At 53.9% G+C, this 22300-nt stretch overlaps 8 protein-coding genes across 8 annotated transcripts; 4 read left to right on the top strand and 4 right to left on the bottom strand.

Annotated features, from left to right (window-relative positions):
• Positions 1 to 348: 348 nt before the first annotated feature.
• SCP_0507770 (hypothetical protein) lies at positions 349 to 701 on the top strand (the record flags this gene model as incomplete). Its single annotated transcript, XM_027758833.1, has 2 exons — positions 349 to 571; positions 622 to 701. 2 exons carry the CDS (start codon positions 349 to 351, stop codon positions 699 to 701), a joined length of 303 nt encoding a protein of 100 aa, XP_027614634.1.
• Positions 702 to 1526: 825 nt separating this feature from the next.
• SCP_0507760 (hypothetical protein) lies at positions 1527 to 4184 on the top strand (the record flags this gene model as incomplete). The annotated part of the gene is made up of 4 exons (XM_027758832.1): positions 1527 to 1718; positions 1771 to 2526; positions 2584 to 3156; positions 3213 to 4184. 4 exons carry the CDS (start codon positions 1527 to 1529, stop codon positions 4182 to 4184), a joined length of 2493 nt encoding a protein of 830 aa, XP_027614633.1.
• A 511-nt stretch (positions 4185 to 4695) lies between these two features.
• SCP_0507750 (Tripeptidyl-peptidase SED1) lies at positions 4696 to 9666 on the bottom strand (the record flags this gene model as incomplete). Its single annotated transcript, XM_027758831.1, has 18 exons — positions 4696 to 4829; positions 4891 to 4983; positions 5033 to 5777; positions 5828 to 6077; positions 6294 to 6363; positions 6424 to 6503; positions 6569 to 6589; positions 6675 to 6713; positions 7244 to 7377; positions 7439 to 7586; positions 7651 to 7841; positions 7903 to 8088; positions 8150 to 8265; positions 8316 to 8429; positions 8484 to 8612; positions 8671 to 8778; positions 8833 to 8947; positions 8998 to 9666. The coding sequence occupies 18 exons, from the start codon at positions 9664 to 9666 to the stop codon at positions 4696 to 4698; spliced, it is 3342 nt and encodes a 1113-aa protein (XP_027614632.1).
• Positions 9667 to 10961: 1295 nt separating this feature from the next.
• Positions 10962 to 11348, bottom strand: SCP_0507740 (hypothetical protein; the record flags this gene model as incomplete). The annotated part of the gene is made up of 2 exons (XM_027758830.1): positions 10962 to 11002; positions 11066 to 11348. The coding sequence occupies 2 exons, from the start codon at positions 11346 to 11348 to the stop codon at positions 10962 to 10964; spliced, it is 324 nt and encodes a 107-aa protein (XP_027614631.1).
• Positions 11349 to 11790: 442 nt separating this feature from the next.
• SCP_0507730 (predicted protein) lies at positions 11791 to 12551 on the bottom strand (the record flags this gene model as incomplete). Its single annotated transcript, XM_027758829.1, has 5 exons — positions 11791 to 12080; positions 12136 to 12188; positions 12246 to 12345; positions 12409 to 12488; positions 12541 to 12551. The coding sequence occupies 5 exons, from the start codon at positions 12549 to 12551 to the stop codon at positions 11791 to 11793; spliced, it is 534 nt and encodes a 177-aa protein (XP_027614630.1).
• A 197-nt stretch (positions 12552 to 12748) lies between these two features.
• SCP_0507720 (hypothetical protein) lies at positions 12749 to 16561 on the top strand (the record flags this gene model as incomplete). The annotated part of the gene is made up of 4 exons (XM_027758828.1): positions 12749 to 12932; positions 13286 to 14631; positions 14686 to 14887; positions 14943 to 16561. The coding sequence occupies 4 exons, from the start codon at positions 12749 to 12751 to the stop codon at positions 16559 to 16561; spliced, it is 3351 nt and encodes a 1116-aa protein (XP_027614629.1).
• A 770-nt stretch (positions 16562 to 17331) lies between these two features.
• Positions 17332 to 17870, top strand: SCP_0507710 (hypothetical protein; the record flags this gene model as incomplete). Its single annotated transcript, XM_027758827.1, has 2 exons — positions 17332 to 17352; positions 17409 to 17870. The coding sequence occupies 2 exons, from the start codon at positions 17332 to 17334 to the stop codon at positions 17868 to 17870; spliced, it is 483 nt and encodes a 160-aa protein (XP_027614628.1).
• A 1374-nt stretch (positions 17871 to 19244) lies between these two features.
• SCP_0507700 (hypothetical protein) lies at positions 19245 to 20130 on the bottom strand (the record flags this gene model as incomplete). The annotated part of the gene is made up of 2 exons (XM_027758826.1): positions 19245 to 19654; positions 19710 to 20130. The coding sequence occupies 2 exons, from the start codon at positions 20128 to 20130 to the stop codon at positions 19245 to 19247; spliced, it is 831 nt and encodes a 276-aa protein (XP_027614627.1).
• Positions 20131 to 22300: the final 2170 nt, after the last annotated feature.

Here is a 22300-nt window from a genome sequence, read left to right as displayed (position 1 = left end):
ATTCATGAGCTTAGCCATATATATGCCTAACCTAATCGTCCGCGTCGTCCGCACGGTGTGAAGACGTTGGAATGATTATTACCGACTGCATGGCGACATTTCGACTTGTTCTGCTTGCTCGTGAATACGTACGCTTATCCAAAGTGAAAGAGGGGGAAATACACGTGATGATGGGCGCTTCCTGGTGCTCCAACTATAGTTTGCTCGGCCGCCTCCTGCAGCCGCGGCTCTCGAATGAGTCGAGTGCAACTTGAATCATTCTCCTGAAGAGCCCTTCGCGCCAATCTAAATTCGTGGAAGATGTTCCATCGGCTCGTGCACAGTGCATGTCGTTGTCGCTGTTCGCTCATGTTCCGAAGTTCCTTGCGACACAATTCGAGCAGTTGTGACCTCTCCACGATCCCTCCCAAAGAGTTCAAGGTGCTTCTAGATAATCAAACACTTTACGTTGACCAGGAGCTAGCAGAAGCTCTTGGATGGAAGGCTAACGGCGGTCCCGAAGGCTTGAGTCTAACACTGAATGGTTGGGCACCACACTACTTCACAATAGCTCCAACCGGCACGGACAGTGGTCGGTATAATTTTTTCCACCTTGACCGAATAACCTCATATCTTTCGCAGATTTGCTCTCGCGCGCGACGGTGGAGAGCAGTCGCAATCCAAATGTCCAGGCTGTGCTAGCTTATTTGAAAGAACGTTGACGAGTCGCTGCGCGATGCCTCGTTCGAATATCATCACGGTTCGGAGGATGCGTTTGGGGCGTAGGTCGATATATCCCGGGTCAGGAGCAGTGTCTGCAAGGCTTTTTGCTGCAAGGTGTAGACAAGTGATGCGCAGGCATGCACCGGGCATGGGTGCATCGACTGAGAGTGAAACGGATAATATTGCTAGTCATGGCATTGGGCGCGGAAGCTGCGCATGCCCACGCGCGCTTGAGCGTTGCAGGATACTTACGTAGAAACAGAAGATCTACGGTGCGTCGGCGTGGATGCATATAATTACCTCGCGTAAAGATTTTTTTGTTCGCCATGCAGAACGGCGAGTCCCGGCCGACGTCCGACTTCCCAACCGGTGCGCTGGCATCGTCTTTCCAACGTACGCCCATGTCCAGCATGGTACAAGTGTAGAAGGTACATACGAGTAAGTCCTCTCTCACTCACGTACTGACCACCTGAGGCAGCGTTTGGACAACCTCATCCGCCACATTCTACGTGCTGCTGTTTCATACCCATCTCCCACCTACCTGATCGTTGGTCTTTGCACAGGTGCGTGCCCGTGCGTGCTCGTCTCTATCTCATACCAGGCAATGATCCATCATGTTCACGATAGCTATACACAGTCCTCTACTCTGCCTTCTCCTCGTACCGGTTTGAACCTAGCTGCTAAGCCTCAAAGCAGGTTCCGGTGGCAGTGCTCCTGCTGTGCAATCGATTCAATATCTGCCGCCGTCGTTCGTCCCCGCAACATCTATCGTATCCATCGCACCCTTCCCGCTTTAACGCCGAGGTAGTGTTTGCTGCCACAAAATGGCTGCACCTCCTGTTCCTCCGCGCCCCTTTGACGACTACGACGACTACCGTCACCGATCCGACTCTCTTCCTCCTGCCGTTCCACCCTTGCCCCCTGACTTCCATCCAGACGACCGACTTGCTCCCCATTTCGACGATCCGCTCGTAGCTCCGCGCCCGCATAAATTTCAGCCCGATCTTCCTGCGAACGTGCGTGCTGTTTCGTCCACATCATCCTCTAGTCCTCCTGATGTTCGACCAGATGGCCCGTACCCTCGACCAGCAGGCTGTCCAGGGCCCGTATCGGGGTAGATCTCCTCGTCCACCAGGCTTCGCCGTACCTCCAGGGACCGATCCCCGCACGGTGAGCCCGCTTCCTCCTCCTGTAGGCTCCGACTGGAGTCCGTGGGCGGGTGCGATGCCTCAGCCAGCGGTGCAACAAGCCCATCAGCCGTCTTCCCCATCCGCCTACCCACCGCTCGCGCCGGGACAGCGAATACGCCATTCATCTATTTCCTCCAACTATACTCCCCAGCGACCACTGCAGTCGTCGCCCGCACCGACGAACGTGTCTCCGTCGCTGACGGCGCCGATACCCACGGCATCGAATCTCGGCGCACAACTGCCGGCGGTGCAGCAGCCGACGTACGATCCAGTGCGCAAGATAGCCTGGCTCAGGGATGTGCTCTCCCTCTTCGAGCGGTCAAGCGAGCCGTCACCAGAGCTACAACGACTGGTGAACGCAGCACTGCCTATACTGCTCCAACTGTCGGAACGCGATCCCCCGATGGCGGAGGCGCTGTACCTGCTTGCAACGTGCGAGTCGTCAGGCGCGCACGGGCAGTTTGTCCCGCATAACCCTCGGTCGGCATTCCGACACTTCGAGCAGGCCGCAAAGGGTGGCTTTTACGCGGCATGGTTTCGACTCGGTCGCGATTACGAGACGTTCGGAGATGCCGCACACGCTAAGCAGTGCTTCGAGCGTGGCGCCAAGCTCGGCGACGAGAGCTGTCTCTATGTGAGTGCCTGCCTGCAGCCTTTGATTGACCGGATTGGCTGACCAGGCTGTGCTCAGCGCATGGGCATGGCGCATCTGATGGGTCAGCTCGGGCTACCAGCGAACTATGACGCAGCCTTACCGCTATTGCACCGCGCAGCGACGCTCGCGTCAGTTGAGTCCCCGCAGCCCGCATACGTCTTCGGGTTACTGCTGCTCGGCGAATTCACTCATATACAGCTACAACCTGCACTCTTTGCGCCGTACGTACCTACAGGCTCGACCCCGGGGGCGGAGGCACGTCGGCACCTCGAGCGTGCAGCGTTTCTAAACTTTGCGCCAGCGCAATACAAGCTCGGACATGCGTACGAATTTGCGCAGCCGCCCTTCCCATTTGATGCCCTCCTCAGCGTACAATACTACTCGCTCGCGAGTCAGCAGGGAGAGATCGAAGCGGATATGGCGCTGAGCAAGTGGTTCTTGTGCGGGGCCGAAGGCGCGTTCGATAAGGACGAAGGGCTCGCGTGGACATTCGCGGAAAAGGCGGCTCGCAAGGGTCTCCCAAGCGCGGAGTTCGCAATGGGCTACTACGCCGAGGTTGGTGTGGGCGGGTCCAAGGACATCGATACTGCCTTGAAATGGTACACCAAAGTGCGCGCGTCCATCTTAGACCGTTTTCATGCATCTGATTTTCTCTCTTGTGGTAGGCTTCAGAGGATGGGAATACAGACGCAACGGATCGCCTCAAGGCGCTCTCGCAACCCTCACCACAGGCGCTCTCGCGCGCGGAGCACGATAATCTCACCGACAGTACCCTCGTGCGCAAGCGTACGCAGGCGAAGCAACGTTCTGACGCGCGTCCAGGTGCCCCCCGCGCAAACGGTCAGAACCCCCAATCGCTCAATCACGTACGCAAAAGCTCGCTCATGAGCGCACGACTCGCTGCTGGATCTGCGGCAGTCGCGGGTGCAGGTGCTGCGTACGCTGCTGCCAATACTGTAGGTGCTGGAGCTAGGGCCGGTACCGGTGTGGTCGCCGGGGCAGCTGCGTATGGTGCACCAACACAGGGCAGCTCTCCCAGTATGGGAGGTATGCGCCTACCTGCTGTGAACGAGCAGCAACCGATGCGGGGAAGACCGATCGCATCAGGACCCAACGGACCCAACGCTGCCTCTTCTTCCCCACACCACAGTGTAATGCCTTACCAGCCCTCACAACCGAGCGCCGCTGCCATCCCTCCTGGGGTCCAAAATTCGTACCAGCCATCACGGTCTCCGGCCAATGCATCGCCGATCCCCAGCCCCGTCCCGTATCAGCCTGCCAACCCGAACATAGTACCGAACGTACACCCTTTGTCTCCCGCTGGTGGTCAGCGGCCCTTCGCGAACGCCCCGCGCTATAGCCTTGTCGACCCTGGCTCCTCGTCTGCCTCAGAGACGTCGCCTTCTCCCCGCCTAGGTCTCCCATCGTCGCCCGTGCCTCGGCCGCAGAGGCAGAATCAGAACATGGCTGGTGTTGGTGCGGCTACTCGGCCGGGTCCATCGGGCTCGCCGGCAGGTGATGAACCTGAGCCAAAACTGGCGCCTCCACCGCGTCAGACCACGAAGGGGCCGCAGACGTTTGAGGAGATGGGATTCACGAGCCATAAGCTGGAGGACAAGGAGTGTAGGATTATGTGATGCACTGCCATTGCGCATTGGCAGTCTGTTCTGCAGGCTTGCTCCCAATTTTTTAGCATAATTTATGTTGCAATTCATCCGTAATACTTATTGTCTGTGCTTTGTTCAAGCTGCCACGGATCGGACGGGGTAGAATACACGAACTCTGCGATGAAGGACAGAATCTATATGCAGTACATACAGTATCAGGAAACAAGGCTGTTGGTTCAAGGATGGCACAAGTTTCAGAATATGTCGAGCGCGTTCAGCTGTTCACTCCGACCTATGCAAGCATGTACGGGAGAGTGTATCCGAGGCACGAAGGTTGAAGCAGAGTGTCTACAACTACCTTTGGGAGAATAGGTGGGCCCTGCAGGTGCATCTCAAGGGTCACGAGTTGCAGAGTAGTAACGGGAATCCCAAGGTTCGCGAATATCCTAGCAAATCAGGCAGAAACTTGCAGATCAACATTTTTGCATGTAGATAGGTCCTACGGCCCCGCGCACCCTACCTCAGCACGAAAACACACAACCTAACCTTCTTGCTCCCACTCGTCCTTATATGCAGGTGTTACCAGCGACACGCCGCTGCCAGGATCATCCTCAGAGGTTCGATTCTTCATGACGAACGAGTCTCGGCACAGCATGTGCCCCTCACACACGTTGGCTGGCCCAACAGACGTCACCACACAGAACACGAACGGCGGAATACTTAGTTGAAACCTCACCTTCTCTAGATTTGCGTCGAGCAAACACCGAAGCTGCGAGTATCCAGAACGCGTAGAACGCGGTAAACATGGATGCATCGGCAACAATGACGGCTGGACAACTGATGTTAGATACGCACTACACGAAAGGTACGAGACCCACAGATAATGAGGTTAAGTGGGCTCTTAATTCGCTGGACTTGGCAGAGGTAGCTCAGGGCGATCGTCGCTGGCTTCTGGCCGGAGGACGGAATGACGAGCGAAGTATCGAGTGACCCGGGTATCATGCCTGTCTTCCGCATCAGCGACGCGGCCGACGTCGTCTGATTTTCGAACGTATAAAAAGAACTGAGTGCAGGGGTTCGCGTGAGAGCAGCGTCGACCGCGTCGTTCGGGGCGATGGTCGCGTTGAACATCCCAGGGGAGGCGAAGATGTTGTTCGGATACCACAGCCCGATATCCGCGAGAACAGCCGCATTCAACGCCTGCAGATAATTCGCAATGGACTGGTCGAGCACTGCCGGCACGTCGCTTGATGATAGCACGGTATCGTTCGAATATGAGAACTGGACAGGATTGGTGTACAGTGCCGTCGACGAATTCTGACATTGCTGTACCTCAGCGTCGTTCGGTGTTATAGCCCAGCTGCCGTTCGCCGCCTCATACTCAGGACAATACATGTGTCCACTTGCGACGAAGCTGTCGATCCCGACCGTTGTGTTCGCAGACGCAGCGACGACGCCTACGAGTAGGTCTACGGCAAGGGCGCTGAGTATGTCTATAAAGGTCATATTACTTGGATTGTACGAGAGAAAGTTCCTGTCGGCTGAGAGTAAGCCCATCGACCAACTCATCTGAAGTGCAAGGACCTGGATATCTTGGCTGACATCGAAGCAGACGATCAGAGCCTGAGAGATCATAAATACACGATTCACTGTCATCCGATAGCGAAGCCGACCTTGCTCTGTACCGTTTTCTGCAACCTATTGACGAGGACGCCAAACGTATTCGTTTCCAGTGGGTGATTGCAAATTGCATTCAATGGTGTGCCTGTGTAGGCGAAGCCATAGGCTGGTAAGGGCGACTGGCCGGATTGCTCAAGAGCCAACAACGAATACTGGAACAGCGAGACATTTGTGTTGAAAGTGTCACCAACGAGGAATTGGTGACTCTGACAGTGTGGGTTGTGGGTTGTGATAAATGGCGACCTGCAAAAGAAGTCGGTGAGCAAGGTATGTGCACCGGCCAGCGCCTCAGGGAAATAGAATGAAGCTACGCGTCATCTAGTACATTCGTCCAGGGCAGCTCGACTGTCCTCGGTGCGTACCAATCGGTATGAACCATCAGTGTCGCAGGAGCTCTCATCAGGATCCCTCCTTCCGTATTCGCGCCAGCCACCAGAGAGATGATATGTGCACACTCACCACCAGTAATGAGGTTCAAAATCATAGTCCTGACTAAGGACAGTGACATTATCGTATCCACTCACGACGACTAGAAGATCGGTACTGAATAATAAATAAGTATAATTGGACTGATACTGGCTACACTAACCGTTAAGTAGGGTGTTTATTGTGAGCACCACGAAGGATATCCCTGCTGTAATGGAGGTGAAGTAGTGCCAGGGGGTAGACCTGAAAGGCTAAAGATGAGCATGGAATGGGATGAAACGGAAGTTCATGCCAGAGGATGTACGCACCCTCGTGACGGGATATGAAAGCTGAAAGTTCAGAGAAACCCAAGGATGAGGCATTGGGAGATCTTCTAAGTATACATGGGCTGAGAGCGTTGGACGGCGTACTTACGGTGCTGGACCAATGAGGCGTTTGGCGGATGCACAGCCACTGTATCCAGGTCCATCATAAGTTAGGCTGGTTAGGATTGACAACGCTTGGCCTTTTGGACTTTGATGCAGACACAACTCCGAACGGTGTAGCCTCGATTATTCGGATTCAATTTGCGGGCGCTCAGAAGTCAACTCTATCATAGTTGGTTGTAATGTCTGGGGCTGTTGCCTGGATGGGGAATGTTCCAGCAGCCTACACTGCAAGTGGCAATCTGAAGGCCAACAGCGACGCCGTGTGAGGTATTGGCATTACTAGGTCCTGCGAAGGAACCAGAGGCCCAGATTCGGGCGCTATTTTCCTTTTTAGCCGAGACCTAAGTCTCCTCAGATATTGATGAGTTCGACGCTCTGAACGTTCCGCGCAACCGTGAGTGTCGAGAAGACAAGCTGTGCCTTGGCGCATCTGCTCGCGGTATAAACACAAATTTGAATTATGACCCTGTCATCATAAATCCATGTAAAATGAAACGCTCGCGTGTCTCTGAAGTCGGTTTCGGCTACGGCAGCGAAAGGAAGAGTGAAACCAACTTAGTGAAGTTGGGCGTGCCCACACCAGTGACGGGATCCCATCCAGGCTCCGCGTAGAACCCGACAGTATCGCAGCCAGGATTCGTACCGTTTGTGATGTCATTGAACGCCGCCATTCCTGCCGTTGTGTAGATCTATCCATAATAGTGTACTTATTAGCCATGTAACGGCGAGGGGGAAATTACCAACACGCACGGTGGGGTTGATGAACCCTATCGGACCCTTTCCAGCAGCGAGGCGCGCATCATTGACCGCCGACAGGATAGATGCGGAGACAGGCGAGGAGCAAGATGTGCCGTATACGAGGTAGTATTCGCCTTGAACTGCAACAACGTAGTTCGCTCTGCCAATAACCACATCAATTGGCACTCAATATCAATATCCCATGTTCACGCTGTGCTGCTCACCCGTTCGCAGCGATGTCCGGGAAGGCCCGGGACGTGCCAGTGGAGTTCCAGATCGTCGCTGAATACGGCGGAGGGTAATTGTATAGGTAACTCTCCACAGCAGTCTTCTGGTAAGACGGCATCGCGAACACGTTCGACCAACCCCCGCCGGAGTAGATCACTTGCTCGCACGCACTCTCTGCTTCATACACCTGCCCCAAAGTTATGCATCAGCACCGCCACTTGAAAAAAAAAACGAAGACGTCGACGAACAGTTGCCCCAGGATTAACTTGCGTCGCGCCGACACTCGTTACGTAGGGGCAAGTTGCCGGGAAACTGGGACTGAACATCGGTGCGCCGACTGCTTGAGTACCGTTGGGGTACAGGCAAGCGCCACTGTTACCTGCAACACCGTCATCACCGGAGGAGTACAAGATTGTCATGCCGAGCAGGCCCAGCTGTGCACGACGACATAACCGCGTGAGCAATGCGGACAAGAACGGGTGCCGCAGAGCCAACCTTTGCGTACTCGGCGCACTGGCGCTCCATGTAGAACGGTGTGAGATCCGCCTCGTTGTACCCGTACGAGGTAGACATCACGTAGGCAGGAGTGACAGTACCGCACGCCTCGGGGCCTACATGGCATTCAGCGCAGATCTTCGAGTAGGATTGGAGTGTAGCTGACCTTCATAGCCTCCATACGGATCAGGATAGGCGGCGTCTTGAGTCGGGTCGTCACCTCCTTCAAATGTGCAATATGACGCGTCGAGTGCATCAAGAAGGTTGTTAAAGGATGCTCCTGTGAGGTGGAATCGAGCGTGAGAGACCGGGAGTCAGGGAAACGAATGCTGACCCTCAACATCGTCTCCAGCTTGGTAAAGCGAGACGGTCTGCCGTGGCCCTACAAGAGCCATCGAATACTGCAAGTCCAAATTCGACTCGCCATTGTAGTTAAATCCTGTCCCTTCAGTCTGGATGTAGCCTGATGGCGGAAGCATCAGATGCATCATCTATGAACCGCATGGAAGACGAAGACACACCGCCGTCAATAGAATACAAATACGGTCGCTCGCCAATTTGGCTGGGAGAGAAGTTGCTGAAGAAGAGGTCTAGATCACTCGGAACGTATGCCTGAGGGGTGTACTCGACTAATGGTATAAGAACGTCTGTAGTCTGAACAGATCAGATATGTTGGCACTCACCGATGGCGATGGTATTCTTATCAACGGCGACGGGGGTATAGGAGAAACTATACAGAGCGCGCAAGCATACCGGCGTGATTTGCTCGTCGCATTCCTCGAGTTCGGTAAGGAGCTCCTGCACAAAGATGAGCTTCAAGAGAACGAGATAGCACAATGCAGCCCTACCTGAACGGTTCCTGTAGTCTTCGGATAGGTCACTCCCAAACCGGGCTGGCCGATGTTTTTCGCGGGCGCAGTCCTCTTCTCAAACTGATGTATCTCACGCTTGTTCTTGACATCGAAGTGCAATGTTGGTGTGATGAGCTCTACGTGCTTGGAGACGTGTTCTGGCAGGTAGTACTTCTCCATGCACGCTATATGCTCGCGCCCTCCCTCACCCTCCTCGCCGAACTGGTATACATAGTACTCCGTGCCAAGCAACCGCTCCGCCTGCTCGATAGTCACGTTGGCCTGGATCCATGAGCCCCCCTTGACGAGCTTGACGCGCTCCGGTTCGAGCCCGCTGTCGAGCAACCACCCACGGACGGTGTCGACGGTCTGCATGGAAGGGCGGAACGTGTCCGCGACCTGCTTCGCACTCCAGTGCTTGCCGTAGTTGGGGGAGTCAGGGTGAGATACGTCCAACACGAACGTCTCAAGGTTATCCAAGTTGGATTGAGCGAGTCCGATTCGCAGAGGCAGCACCACGCTGGATTCAGCACGTCGCACGGCACGCCAACCGCTGGGGACACCCCGGCGTGATTCGTGGACCACACGAGACGAGAGCAATGCGGAGGTGCCACTGACGGCAAGGCCAAGTGCGAGAGCCGTCAGGAGACGACGGACGAGGAACATTGCGGGGGAGAAGACACCTATTGCAGCGGCTGGACGACAGGTGCAGTGTAATATTTATCATCGGGATGCCGCCGCTTCTTGAGGGTTTTCACGACGTCCCCGGCTACAGCACCAGACTGTGACTTAGAAATTTGACCACGTGAACATGTCCATGAGCTCTAGCGCATGCAGCTGGTGAGAGACCATAGAAGAAACAGTCCGAAGTTGTACTGCGTGGTGGGAGTGCCAAGAAGCTCCGACGAAGGCCATACTTGCTCGCAAGTTGTCGTGGCGTAGCTATCGAGAGCTGCACGGAGATCGAATATCTGGAAATAGTCGAAGATAAGCTTCGAATGTATGGCTATCTCAAGACTCACGGCGAATATCCGGAGATATCGATTTGAGCAATGACAGTACTTGTGTTTGGTCTATACGAGCATCACACGCACACTCAAAATTGTATCCACAGCTTGCAAATGAGCGCTCTGTCTTCGTTTGAAGGCCATTCCAAGCTCAGCAATGAAGTCCAACTTGTGTTGTAACCCTCGAGAACTTATCGAGCAGAGTACGTCGGGTAAACTCATGGCTTGCTGACCAGCCTTGCATTCGACTGGTTTGCACACGGTCGATTCAGGCCTGCCTTCAATGGCTTGCGACGTACCTGAAGACTTAGTGTCAGCAAACGAGTCGATGTTCGCACGCGAGCCAAAAGTAGGATTTCGAAGGTCACCTCGCATATGCAGCACTTTGCTTATCATATTAGCTCGCGCAGCGTAGCAGAGCTGTCCGCATGTGTACGATCATGATAGCATCCTCGTTGTCAAACGGTTACTCGCCTGGACAGTAAACCGGTTTATCGTCCGTGCAACCATCTAGTGTCAGGCGTTGGTTCCACAGCATATTGTGCTGATACCGGCTCAACTTTGAATATTTATACGATGTGGACTTGGCTGAGAAGCTATTCAGAGAGAGCAGTGCATCACGTTCAATGGGCAATTGAGACTCACTGTAGATTATTCATAGATACCATTGAGCGACACCTGTGCTACCAATGAATGCTCAGTCTCCGCAAAGTAAATCGCTGCGACGGTCGGTGGAGGAATGGACACGGGTCTTGTTCATTGCGTTAGCAACAGAAAGGAGGGATCGTGATGCATTTCCATTAGTTGTAATTTACTGGAACAAGTATGGATGGCAGAGCGACACTGCAGGTGACGGACAAGGATGCACTCTACCTGACCACCAAAAAACAGTTCTGAGCAATGTATTAAGTTTACAAGCCCGCAGGATGAACATGAACGCGCGCCTGAAATCTCCTAGCTCTTTATGACACTATCATCAAACGGATCCCCAAACTCTACACGCCCAGTGTAGCAATAAGCGCATCAATGTGTCGTATACATGAGAAAAGGAAACGTACGAGTACACAATTGCTCCATGAGCGCGACATCGACAACGTCATCTCTGCCGAGCCGCGACTCATATGGTGGCCGCCGTATGAATTCTTCTCGCCCCTCCCGCCGGCGCGTTTTCGGGTTGCGCAGGCTGTAGGATGAGGTGGAAGCGGTCATAAGGCGGCGCTTGCTGCTACCCGTGGCAATTGGGGTGGGCTCGTCGTCTATTCGACTGATGAATATGTCGTCTGGCGGGGGAGATGGTGAGGACGAGGATGAGGACGCCGAGCCTTGATTGGGGGAATCCATGCTGCATACTGTGTAGCGGGGAGTAGATATTGTAAGTGCGAGCGGCGAAGAGCACGTGACCAGCCCTGCAGGAACGATACGATGAAATCCGTCAAGCACTTCAAGCTAGAGCTTTATTGCCATGTACTGCAGGAAGCGCAGCAAACGGCAAGACTCAGGAAAAAATATATTCATTGGGGAGTGACAACGAATCGGCTTTGGGTATGCAACAAACATATGGGGAGGCATCGAGCACGCCGTGGGCAGCTGAAAGAGAAAACCTACGCTTGAAACCAAAATTCAGGAGCGAGATGACTATTCCAATGAAATCGTAGGACACTAGACAATTGGGTCTGCAGGAGAACAAGGGATATCCGATTCATCCACGGTAAAAGAGACATTTGGATGGAAAGCAAATGAACGAACCGAGAGAACAAGACGAAGGGCACAACGACAATGGGAGCTACGTGCCATCACCCCTCCTCAAGCGATTGAACTTGGGTAGCATCTCTTTTAAATAATCAGCGTGTTTTCGACGCAAGTCCGCCTCTTGCACCTTGCCTCTGCCACTCCATGTCCTGCGTTCGGCTGCGGGTCCGTATATCACGGTGTACTCGTCCAATATTTCGTCCTCTGTTGGGACGACCAGACAGGCGGCTCCAATGACGCAGTAGGAAGAAATGCGCACAGTGTGGTGCACACGCGCTCGGGCAGATATGGTATTGAAATTGCCAATGGTGGGAGACTCGACACCTACATGCACAAGTGAGAAGCTGTTCTGCCAAGAATACAATTGGATGATGCTCACGACAGCCGATCTCAAAGAGATTGTCGTCCCCAATGCGCATGACTTCTTTTCGTCTTCAGGAAAGAAGTGAGCTGTCGAAAGAACACACGGCTGCTCGACTAATAGCTCACCGATTGACAATAATGGCGCCTTCCTCGATGATGCATCCAGAACCAATAACGATAGGACCGGCTATAGCGAATATGGTGGCCTTTGGGTGGACTATGGTGCCTATAGGATGCCAGTGTGCTCGGTACACGTCCGAGATGCCAGAAGATTGGGCGGTATGCGCACCTGCACCGACAGTGATGTCGCCCTTGAGCTCGACGTCCTGGCAGACGACGGCCTTGGAATGGATTGTGAACTTATCGCGACTGGAATAATCTCAGTTCCCAGACAGACATGCGAGACATGAGTTTCACCTACATGGGAGGCATTCACAACGCAGAAATGTTATATGGTTTAAGCAGTTCACCGCGAATTATATGCGTTGAGCGTCGGCGGCGAATATTGGTTATGGGCGTCTATGTAAGAGAGCCTCATGGATGTGTTGACTCGTTTTTGAGTCGCTCGCTGCCTGATATCCTCACCGTTCTCCTCCTCCTCGCCGCTTCCCCTCTTCTCCCTTTCCGCCATGTCCCCATCCAGCACGACCCCCCCAGCGCTGCAAGAAGCTACCCGCAACTCAACCGTCACCTGGCAGGATGACCTCAAGTCGCTCTTCGTCCACGCTAAGGATCGCTTCGCCGACGTCGTCTGGGAGCTCGCTGATGAGAAGGACAAAGCGAAAGGCGTAGAAGAGATCTGGGGCCACAAAGGTTCGTCTCAGAGGAGTCTACTTCATTCACTGCGGCTTTGTGGTGCTTGCAGTGTTATATCTCGAAGGGTACGCGTCGCAGGGCCAGTTCCTTTCAACAGTCGGCAGCCCTGTCGCAGGACAGATGATCTGCTTCAAGACGTCTTGCATATTAAAACGAGACCCTATTCGCTGAGGACCAGGGCATCATGGCGTCTCTCGCGACGCTTTCCGACTTGCCCTGATCACCACTGAGTGCATATGTGTCCATCCTGACATCGTATAACCCTCTTACATTAATCTCGGGTGACCACACAATCGATGCCATTTTACTCTCGCGTCCATGTGCAAAGAACTGACCATCGGTTACTGCAGCTGTCGTCTACGCACGAGCACCACCTACCTTTCAGGCACGCTACTTCTCCTTCAAACCGCCTCCGGCGACATCGCCGCTTCCTTATTCTTCTTCGCCCACCGGCACACTTCCAGCGCAATCTGCTCTGTCTCTTAGTCTCGGACTTGACTTTCGTTCTACTCATTCCCGCTCTCCATCTCCGTTTCGCGCCGTCTCGCCTGCACCATCGACCAACACCGGTGCTCTCCTTCGCTTGCCCACCCCGATCAATCCGACGCTGTTTTCCAACGAACTCGAGTACCTGTATACCGGTAAAGGTCTCGGTGCAGCGTTCGAGTTTTTATTTGATAGCGCGGAGATCCTTGAAAAGGGTGACGGGGAGGATGCTCGGATTGACAAGCTGCGCAAGGACCTGGTGTTCATGTGGCGCTCACGTTTGTACTCGGATGTGCGAATTACCTTGACAGGTAATTTCTCCTCGTCGAACCACGAGAATGCGACCGCTATCTTTTCCTCTCATCGATTCATTCTGGTATCCCGGTCTCCGTACTTCCATACCCAATTACTGTCATGGGGGGTTCAGTCCACGCCCGGCGAGCCACTGACTCTCACACTTCCCTCTCCGCCTTTCACTCCCGCATCTCTGCATTTCACTCTGGGGTTCATTTACACCGGCACACTGGTATTTTCACATCGGACATTTGATCTCGACACGGCGTTTCATATCATGCGATCTGCGTCGTATTTATCCTTGGACACTTTGTACGACGAAATCCAGGCTCGCATCGTCCAGGAGATGATGCACGGGCTCTTCCATGCCTTCCTCGAGTTCTCGGAGTACGAGTGCATAACGGGGGGGAAGTGGGGCACCGGCGGGTGCCGCTGCCGTCAGTGCGCACGACGCGCGCCACGAGTGCTAGAATTTGCGGTTACCGATGACGTCAAGAACGCTTATTTGGAGCGCGGCGCGCGTCGCGCACTTGTGGGGCTATTTGGCGAGGGGTGGTGCACGTCTGAGTTCGCGGGACTCTCTCAGAAGACGCGAGACAGCCTTGTCAAGGGCCTCGAGAAGCGGACGACGCCGATCAACATCTTCCCCCTTTTGTTCGCGGCGCAGGTCGCCCTGAACAAGTTGAACTCGACCATCGAATCGTGGGCAGAGGTTTCACGGGATATGATCATCGCTGCACGCAAACACGTCGACCAGGTGTTGTGTGCACAGGCCGACCAATGTTTCGAGCAACCGGAGTGGCTCGAGATCATGGAGGCGAATGGCACAAATTTCGACCATGCGGAGCAGGTGGAGCTCATCATGCAGTCTCTACGGCGAGGGATGAATGAGAAGAATGCCGCAATGCTCTATCAGGTTTGTAGTCCGTTTCTGTTGAGTATACCGCCTTCGTCTGATGTTACTCTCTAGACACTCGTGTCATCTATTCTCCTCCGAACAGACCCTACCGGACCGGAAAATACCATGCTCCCGATGACGTCGCCCATCCGCAGGCAAGTGGACGAAGTACGGATGGATGTTTTACGTTGGCTTCGCCGCCGCTGGCTCGGCGTTAAGCAGGAGGGAGGATTCGATGCCTTGGAGAGCTGGGCGGCGAAGGAGATTGCTGAGGGTCCGTGTGTTTCGTGTTTGTACCTGTGACATGTATACTGACATGTGAACCACAGAAATTGAAGTCGACGTCGAGGAGCTCTTCAGTCCCGTATCTACTTCGGTGCCGCCACGAGGACCTACACCTAAAGGCGGCCTCCGACCTAGCATGATTCGCGGAGACGAGAACGATACCGGGAGTATGCACTCGCTGCGCACGGCGATCATTAGAAAGAATGGCGACGTCAAACCATCTGCTGCCTCAGTCAGATCCTTGGCACGAAGCACGCATTCTACCATATCCCGGACTAGCACTGCCGTGGCAATGCGACGCGCTCACGGGCATCGACCGGACTCCAAGCTCACTCCCACAACTTCGATCGCGCTCTCATCTGCACGCTCAAGCACCGCGGACTCCGATGCTGTGAAGGCGCCAACTCCGCCGCCCAAATCAACCGTACCCTCAATTATTGGGCGGCGCAATATCTCCAGCAGCACCTCTACTCATGACAACATCTTTAGACCGAAGTCGACTGCGTCTGTCAGGTCGGCTCATTCCACCGTGTCCACCATTCGCAAGACTGTTGCTGGGCCTTCGACACTGCGCCCGCCATCAGGTCTCTCTCGTCCCTCGTCCACACACTCTGCCACAAGCGAGGGATCGACAACGTTTGAAACCGCCAAGTCGGAGGTGACGCCAAGTTCCGTCTCACGTCCTCGCCGTGGTTCTGCTACATCAATGTTGTCCACGGCTAGTGTGAGGACGACGGCCACTTCAACGCCCAGGGTCGCTAAGCCACGCCCACCGTCGATCACCAAGTCAATTACTCCCTCTGTTAGGAGCAAGCGCCCTCCCTCTTCTCCTGTTGACCGTACGAAGTTAGCCCCGGCAGCAAGACGGACGTCATCCGCAGCTTCCGTTCGATCCACTACCTCCACAACGTCCTTCCCGGCAAAGAAGGTCCTTCTCAAAAAACCGTCTAGTACTTCCTCCTCCCCGAAAAGCATCAGCCGTTCGGTTTCTGGTGACGTGGACGAGGGCATGGGGACTATCAAGGGCAAGACGCGCTCTACTACGCTCGCCTCCCACGAGAAGCAAGCCAGCGTCGTCTCTTCCAGCAGCCAGTCTACGGCCAGAGGATCGCTAAAACGCAAGAGTTCGTCGGACACTATTAAGGAGTCCTCGGTGGGTGATGCTCTTGCAAGAGAAGCGATGGGTGTCCCTCGTGGTGCGACGTTGGATATTGGCATCCCATGCATCATCTCATCGAAGAAGGCACGGTTCCGTGCATATGCCCGCTACATCGGTGAAGTAGAGGGCGAGGCAGGGCCGTGGGTTGGGGTGGAAGTGCCGATGAACGATACCTGGCCGGGCGAGAAACTGGATGGCCGGCAGTGGAATGACGGGTCGTGGGGCGGCATCCGGTATTTCGATATCGGCGGGAGTCAGTCCGAGTGGGAGTTCGGCGAGGAGCGCGCTGCGCGCCGACGGCGGATCGACTGGGTCAATAACCTAGGCAGGGATCCGAAGACCAGCCTGAAGCGGGAGGGCGAACAGCTAAGCATCGAACGAGCGAAAAGACTGCGAAGCGCGTCGCCTGCGGTGTCGGACATGTCGACGTCGGAATCGAGAGGGCTGTTCGTGCGGCCGCAGCAGGTGCTGTATGTGGTCGACGCTGTAGGATCGGATCTATGACGGACATACTTGTCAGGGCGGGATTTTCGACGTGGGTACGCGTAAATATGGTTGGCTTGAATGGATACCTTATGCTGCGTTATATTCCCTGGTATTTTACTGGACCGTTTGAATTTGGAATGGATTCGCTGATCGCGTATATCGACACTCGTTACCTTTAATCCACGTTTTGCTCTTGTTGTCGCTGACATTCATTTTTACTATGATATGCGTTGAATGTCATTGCTGTGTCACATCATCCACTGCGGGCGCCCACTACAGTGAGCCCTGCGCCGACCTCTACGTGTGCTCGGCACAATTAGGGTAGCTGGCGGGCGCAAAGAATGGAAAATAAAAGAACGAATAAGGGCCTGCGGATGCTGCTTGACGAAAGCACGGCGATGATGAGAACTAGAGTGGGACCCAAGCCGGAATATACTTCCCTCCCTCCTCACCCCTGAAGATATCACTACCATACAGAAGGGACGAGGTGATACGCCCACACAGACTGCCGTGCAAACATATCCCATGCGTAACAAAGGTGTACAAGTTGTTCTTGCAGAGTTGCCTCTTTGGGTGGGCGCTCTCAGCGCTGGAGCGCCAGTACTGCGCCGGTTTAGCTGGACCTCATCATCCAACAGCTGGAGCACTCTTCAACAAAGTCTGCAGCGCCGGCGCGCACTGCAGCAGTATCGGCCTTTGTGCGGCGGTGCTCGTTCACCGGCTTGAATGCTGCCTCCGAGATCGCGTAGCATCCCACCGTGATATTCCAGAGCTGGTCGAGTTGAGCCATGCCCGAGGAATTGTCCCCAGTAAGTCCCATCTGCTCCTTACGAGGTGGGGGCCTCGTGCGTACTGATCACACTAGACAAGCAGCACCATGCCCGCACCATCAATCCTGCCGCAAGGCGAACCCGCGCCACGCCCGCTCTTTCTCTATGGCACCCTCCTCTGCAGGCCCCTCCTCGCCTGGCTCCTCACCGGCGATCCGCATCGTACCTCGCTCATCGAAGACGTTACCGCGCCGGCGCGCCTTCGGGACTTCGTCCGCACCCCCTTACGTGGGTGTGACTATCCCGCACTCGTCCCTGCCTCTGGCAGGGAGGTGCAGGGACTGCTCCTGAGGCTGCAGAGCACATCGCAGAGGCGGAAAGTCGATGATTTTGAGGGCGAGACGTATAGAGTGACAGCAGTGCGGGTTCGCTCGGTTGGTGACGATGACGGGGAGGGGAAGGAAATTGAGGCTGATGCATATGTGTGGGCTGGCCAGCCGGAGATGGTAGAGCTGGGGAAAGAATGGGATTTGGAGAAATTCGAAACGAAAGGCTGAGCGATTGGCTTGATATCTTCAGCGGGATGGAGATGGTTGGGTAGATTGCCTAACTCACTGCAGTGCGGTCGTCCTCGACCCTGCCGCCGACGGTGCACCACCCACGGTCGAGCCTAGGGCGCGAGAGACGGAATGGATTGGCGGTGCGGCCGATGAGGATGTCCGCAGTGGAAGTGCGGGAGTTGAGAGCGTAAACCGGTGAGTGGTATACAACTGTACCTTATACTTGTACGTTATAACTTATGGTGTATTGTCTCCTATCCTCGGAGTAGCGTGCGCTCATCACGGCGTGACGCTAGCGGGAAAATGCAACGAGTATCCCGAATAACTCTTACTCGCATTTGTACTGCGTGACTCGAATTGGCGATCAAGCTTCAAGGGTTCTGCTGTCCACGTAAGGTGGACGCTTGCGGAGCTGTAAATCTCGTTGGTCTTTGCGTCATGTACGAGTTGTGCAAAACGGCGCGGGTATGGCTAACAGGTTGAAAAGAATCGGTGTTGATTAATAAACCCTGTATGTAAAGTACACCAATACCACAAAAAATAGCACATAATCTACGGTAAGTGCGACAAGACTAGTCGGACGGAGTGTGATGCGAGACGACACCGTGAGTCACTAGTCACTGGCGCTGCTCGAACGACCCGCGAGATACCTACGCATTCGCCGGATGGCTGGAGGAAACACTAGTGTGTCGGGAAGAGGTCGAGGATCTGGACAGGGCTGTGGGACGGACGGACACCCTACACCTGGATAATTCAGCACAGAAGTAGCGCGCAAGTGTAAGCAGAGTTTGTGGGTTCAAAGCAGATGAACTCGGAAAGGATAATAATGGTGATGACCGAACTGAAGAGAGTAAAGGGCGAAGAATGAGATATGAGAAACATACGAAAAATAGCTCTATACACTGGCATACGGCAAACGTCAAATCCATTACTGCATACAAGAATGCACAACGCATCCGACCGATGGAGAAAATGATCGCAAGACAAATGGTGTCCGTCATATCTTCTATTGCCTCAAATATGAGGACCAACAGTTCTGCGGGGAGGTCCGAGCGCCAAAGTGGGAAGACCTGTCGAAGAATCAGTATCTTTCCATGCGAAACTGATCTTGTTCTGTACGTTGCTCTTAAATTGTGGAAGGAAAGGAGTCGCTAGGTACCCACCGAGCTGCGCAGGCATACAATCATCGAAAAGCAACTCGCCCAGCTTGTCGCCCGAGCAGTGCTCCCTAGTGTGGAATCGAGCAAGCAGGGATTCTTTTCGAGAACATAGTACACACATTACTCAGTTTTTGCCCATGTCTTTCAGAGCGTTGAGCGTGGTTATAAAGAGGGAGATAGAGAACCAGACAAGGCTAATTTGAAGAAGTCGTTACTGGCCACGCAACCGCGTCATGGTGTTCAGCCCGGCGGTACTGGGCAAAAGGGAGTTGATAGTCAGAGTAGGAGCCGATCGAAGTACACGCCAACCCTGACGCGTGACGCCTCGACGACGCAAGACGTCAAACACGTCCGAAACGTGGCACTTCTCCTGCTCGGTCAGGGACCGGTCGTTGATGGTTAGCATAAACGTGCTCAGAGCACGAAACTGCTCCTCCTCAAGGATATCACTGGCGCACTCCCACTCTCCTTTGGCATTCCCCAGCGTCATGAAGATCACGATCTCGTGAATTCGAGTATCTGACGGAATAGCACGCAGAATACCTGCTAGAGAGATTCCTCGCGTATGTCTGAGGGTGAGTTTGCGCAGCGCCGTACATCCATGCACATTCAATTGTTGCACTGCCAGTAGCGTGAGTTACTACCCCATCATATGGATGCGGGTTATGGCACCTACAATCGAGCGCAGAACCAGAGTCATCTAAGATGAGGTCCAGATGCTCCAAGCTGGACCCCACGGCCGACAGAACATCGCCCATATGGCTAATCGACCCCTGTCGCAGATCGAAGTACAGCGAGCGTAGAGTCGGGTTCGACGATATGCATGACAGCCATTTGAGAAGGGTCGACGCTGTCGGCAGATCGTCAGAGTTGTAAAACAAGATATGGGTGAGTGGAGGGATTTGCGAAGCCATAACATTGTGTGGGAGCGGTGCCTTCCTCGACGACAGCCCGCCTATCGTGAGGACCTGCAGTCGAGGTAGAGCGCAGATGAGATGCTGGAATTGCCGGAAATTCCGGAACCTGCAGTACGACAGCACCAGCTCGGTGACAAATTCGAACTGCGCGAACCCGACGAGTAGTGTATGGGGATGCATGATGACCACATCCCAATGTGTGTCGCAAAGTCGCAACTTCCGGACGGCTGAGAAAATGTGTCCGAGGGTAAAGGGGAAGTGATGTACCCACGCCAGTTTTGAGTCGAACAGCTGCACTGAGTACACCGAGCGCAAAGAGAATGCTACATGGGGAATCCTGGACGCTTGCACAAGATTTGAGAAACGCCTATGGGACCGCAGATCTAAATTGCCACTGTAAAGATGGTAACAGCTAGCTGGGAGCCACGCGCGACAAGTGAGGGCGCATCGGTATAGTGTTAGCTTATCGTCATATAAGAAGCCAATGATGTAATCCATCAACTCAGGTGGCAGCCTCGGCACCATTGACTGCAGCTCTTACTGAGCAATTGTAAGGGCACTGAGCATCGTGCAGAACAATGGTCAATATTGCATGCTAACAAAGACAGAATATTCATGACATACCGAGTCACACTTTCAGGGAAGTTGTCAATCTGAATGTCGAATTAGCCTCAATTAAAAGGTTTAGTAGACACTGTGATCAGGTTACAAATGATAGCAATGACCAGTACTGGGAGCTCAGGACTCTACGTACAGCGCCAATCCATTCACTCCGAGAAAAGACAACAGAGGAGGGAAGTTGGAGGGAAAAACCTCAAAGCAGTACTTAACTGGGCACCGAAAGAGAGTACCGCACCCTTGGACCTGTTTGCCAGGTGGTGAACGCTCATAATGCATCGGGTGGATATCACCACCGAAGTGGACTCAACCCTTCCACTTCGAAGAGTGATCCATTGATCTGTCATCCCATCAGCATATCCATAGAGCTGTGAGGATAGAGAACAGCATTAATGCTGTGTTCGACCATCCAGATAAGCTTCACGAATTATACCGGAAGGACTCCCTTCCGCAGCGTAACTGGAGCTACGCCGAGTAAAGCGAGGGGATCGGGGAAATTTCGGTGATTGCATTAGATGGCGCATCTGCTACTTGAATGTGCTAAACTGAACCTTAGATGAACAAGAAAGAACAGAATGCTTGGTATTCCCGGCTTGATACTTGCTGGTCGACACTGCCATGAGCCTTCAGTAATCTTCCATTTTCCCTGCACAAAAGGTCAGTTCATAGCATCTAAAGTGCACCCAGCAGTTCCGCTACATCTATCACATTTTCAATGGCACTCAACTCCCCGCATGGACCCAGATCGTCTTTTCCATTTGGCATCGTCTGTAGGCACTTGGAATTCGCCGATCTGTTTGAATGCTAAGCAAATGAAGTTAGCGCTGGAGCCAGATAAATGTGATTCACACCGGCCGAGAGAAAGGTCCCGGAGTGGCAAGACCACTGCACCCATAATATTGGCTGAGAGAGGGAGTCGGGGGCGGCAGTTGTGACATTCTGGCGTGACAGACACGCCTGCCGCGCGCCGCGTCACCGCGTCCCAAGCAGTGCGCATCGGGCCATCGCTGAACACCAGACGCTCTTGCTCTAGTTCTTCTACGGGCTGACCGATAACGCCAAATTCGGCGTTGTTGACGAAGATGTCGACTTATCCGTAGGGACCGTGGAGGTCAAGGATGGACAGCTCAGTGGCTTTCAGGCGCTCAGTGAACTTCAAGTTGGCTGTGGCGATCTACGATGTGGCAGTCAAGAGTTTCAAGGCTACAAGGCTACCACAACACGTACTATGTCCACGATTTCCGTCTTGTCGCCTTGCAGGGAGACGCTGGTGATGCAATTTGCACATGTGATCACCCAGACTTTAGGCATCATTGTGTAATTGGTATTGAAGTGAACGACTTCCTCGTCTCATTGTCTAAAGGGCCGTATGGCTACAGAATGGCCTACCTTGAAAGGGTCAGTTAACTGCTTGCATGCCAGTGTGCAATGTATATATTGTCGCCTCGTGCTGTGCGAAGCACTGCACCGGCAAGTAGTCGACACTTCTCTGATATTCAACTGAAGTTCCTTTCCGTTGAGTGACGGGACCGACATATGCACGTGAGCACATTATTCGGTCGAAATTGTTCAGAAAGTTCTACCTCTGACTCGGATTGTCTGGTCAGCGGTACGCAACACAATCTAGTGCTGTGTTCTTCTCTTACAACCAAATTGTACATACTCAGGGCCAGCACGACATCCACCCCAGGGCCCAAGGAAGTGTGATGATGGCTAGAAATTGAAATTGTTA

This window comes from Sparassis crispa (genome assembly GCF_003851025.1).
Source record: "Sparassis crispa DNA, contig_000004F, whole genome shotgun sequence".
Taxonomy (NCBI): domain Eukaryota; kingdom Fungi; phylum Basidiomycota; class Agaricomycetes; order Polyporales; family Sparassidaceae; genus Sparassis; species Sparassis crispa.
Note: the sequence above shows the minus strand (reverse complement) of the source record. Positions and strands in the feature narration are given on the sequence as shown.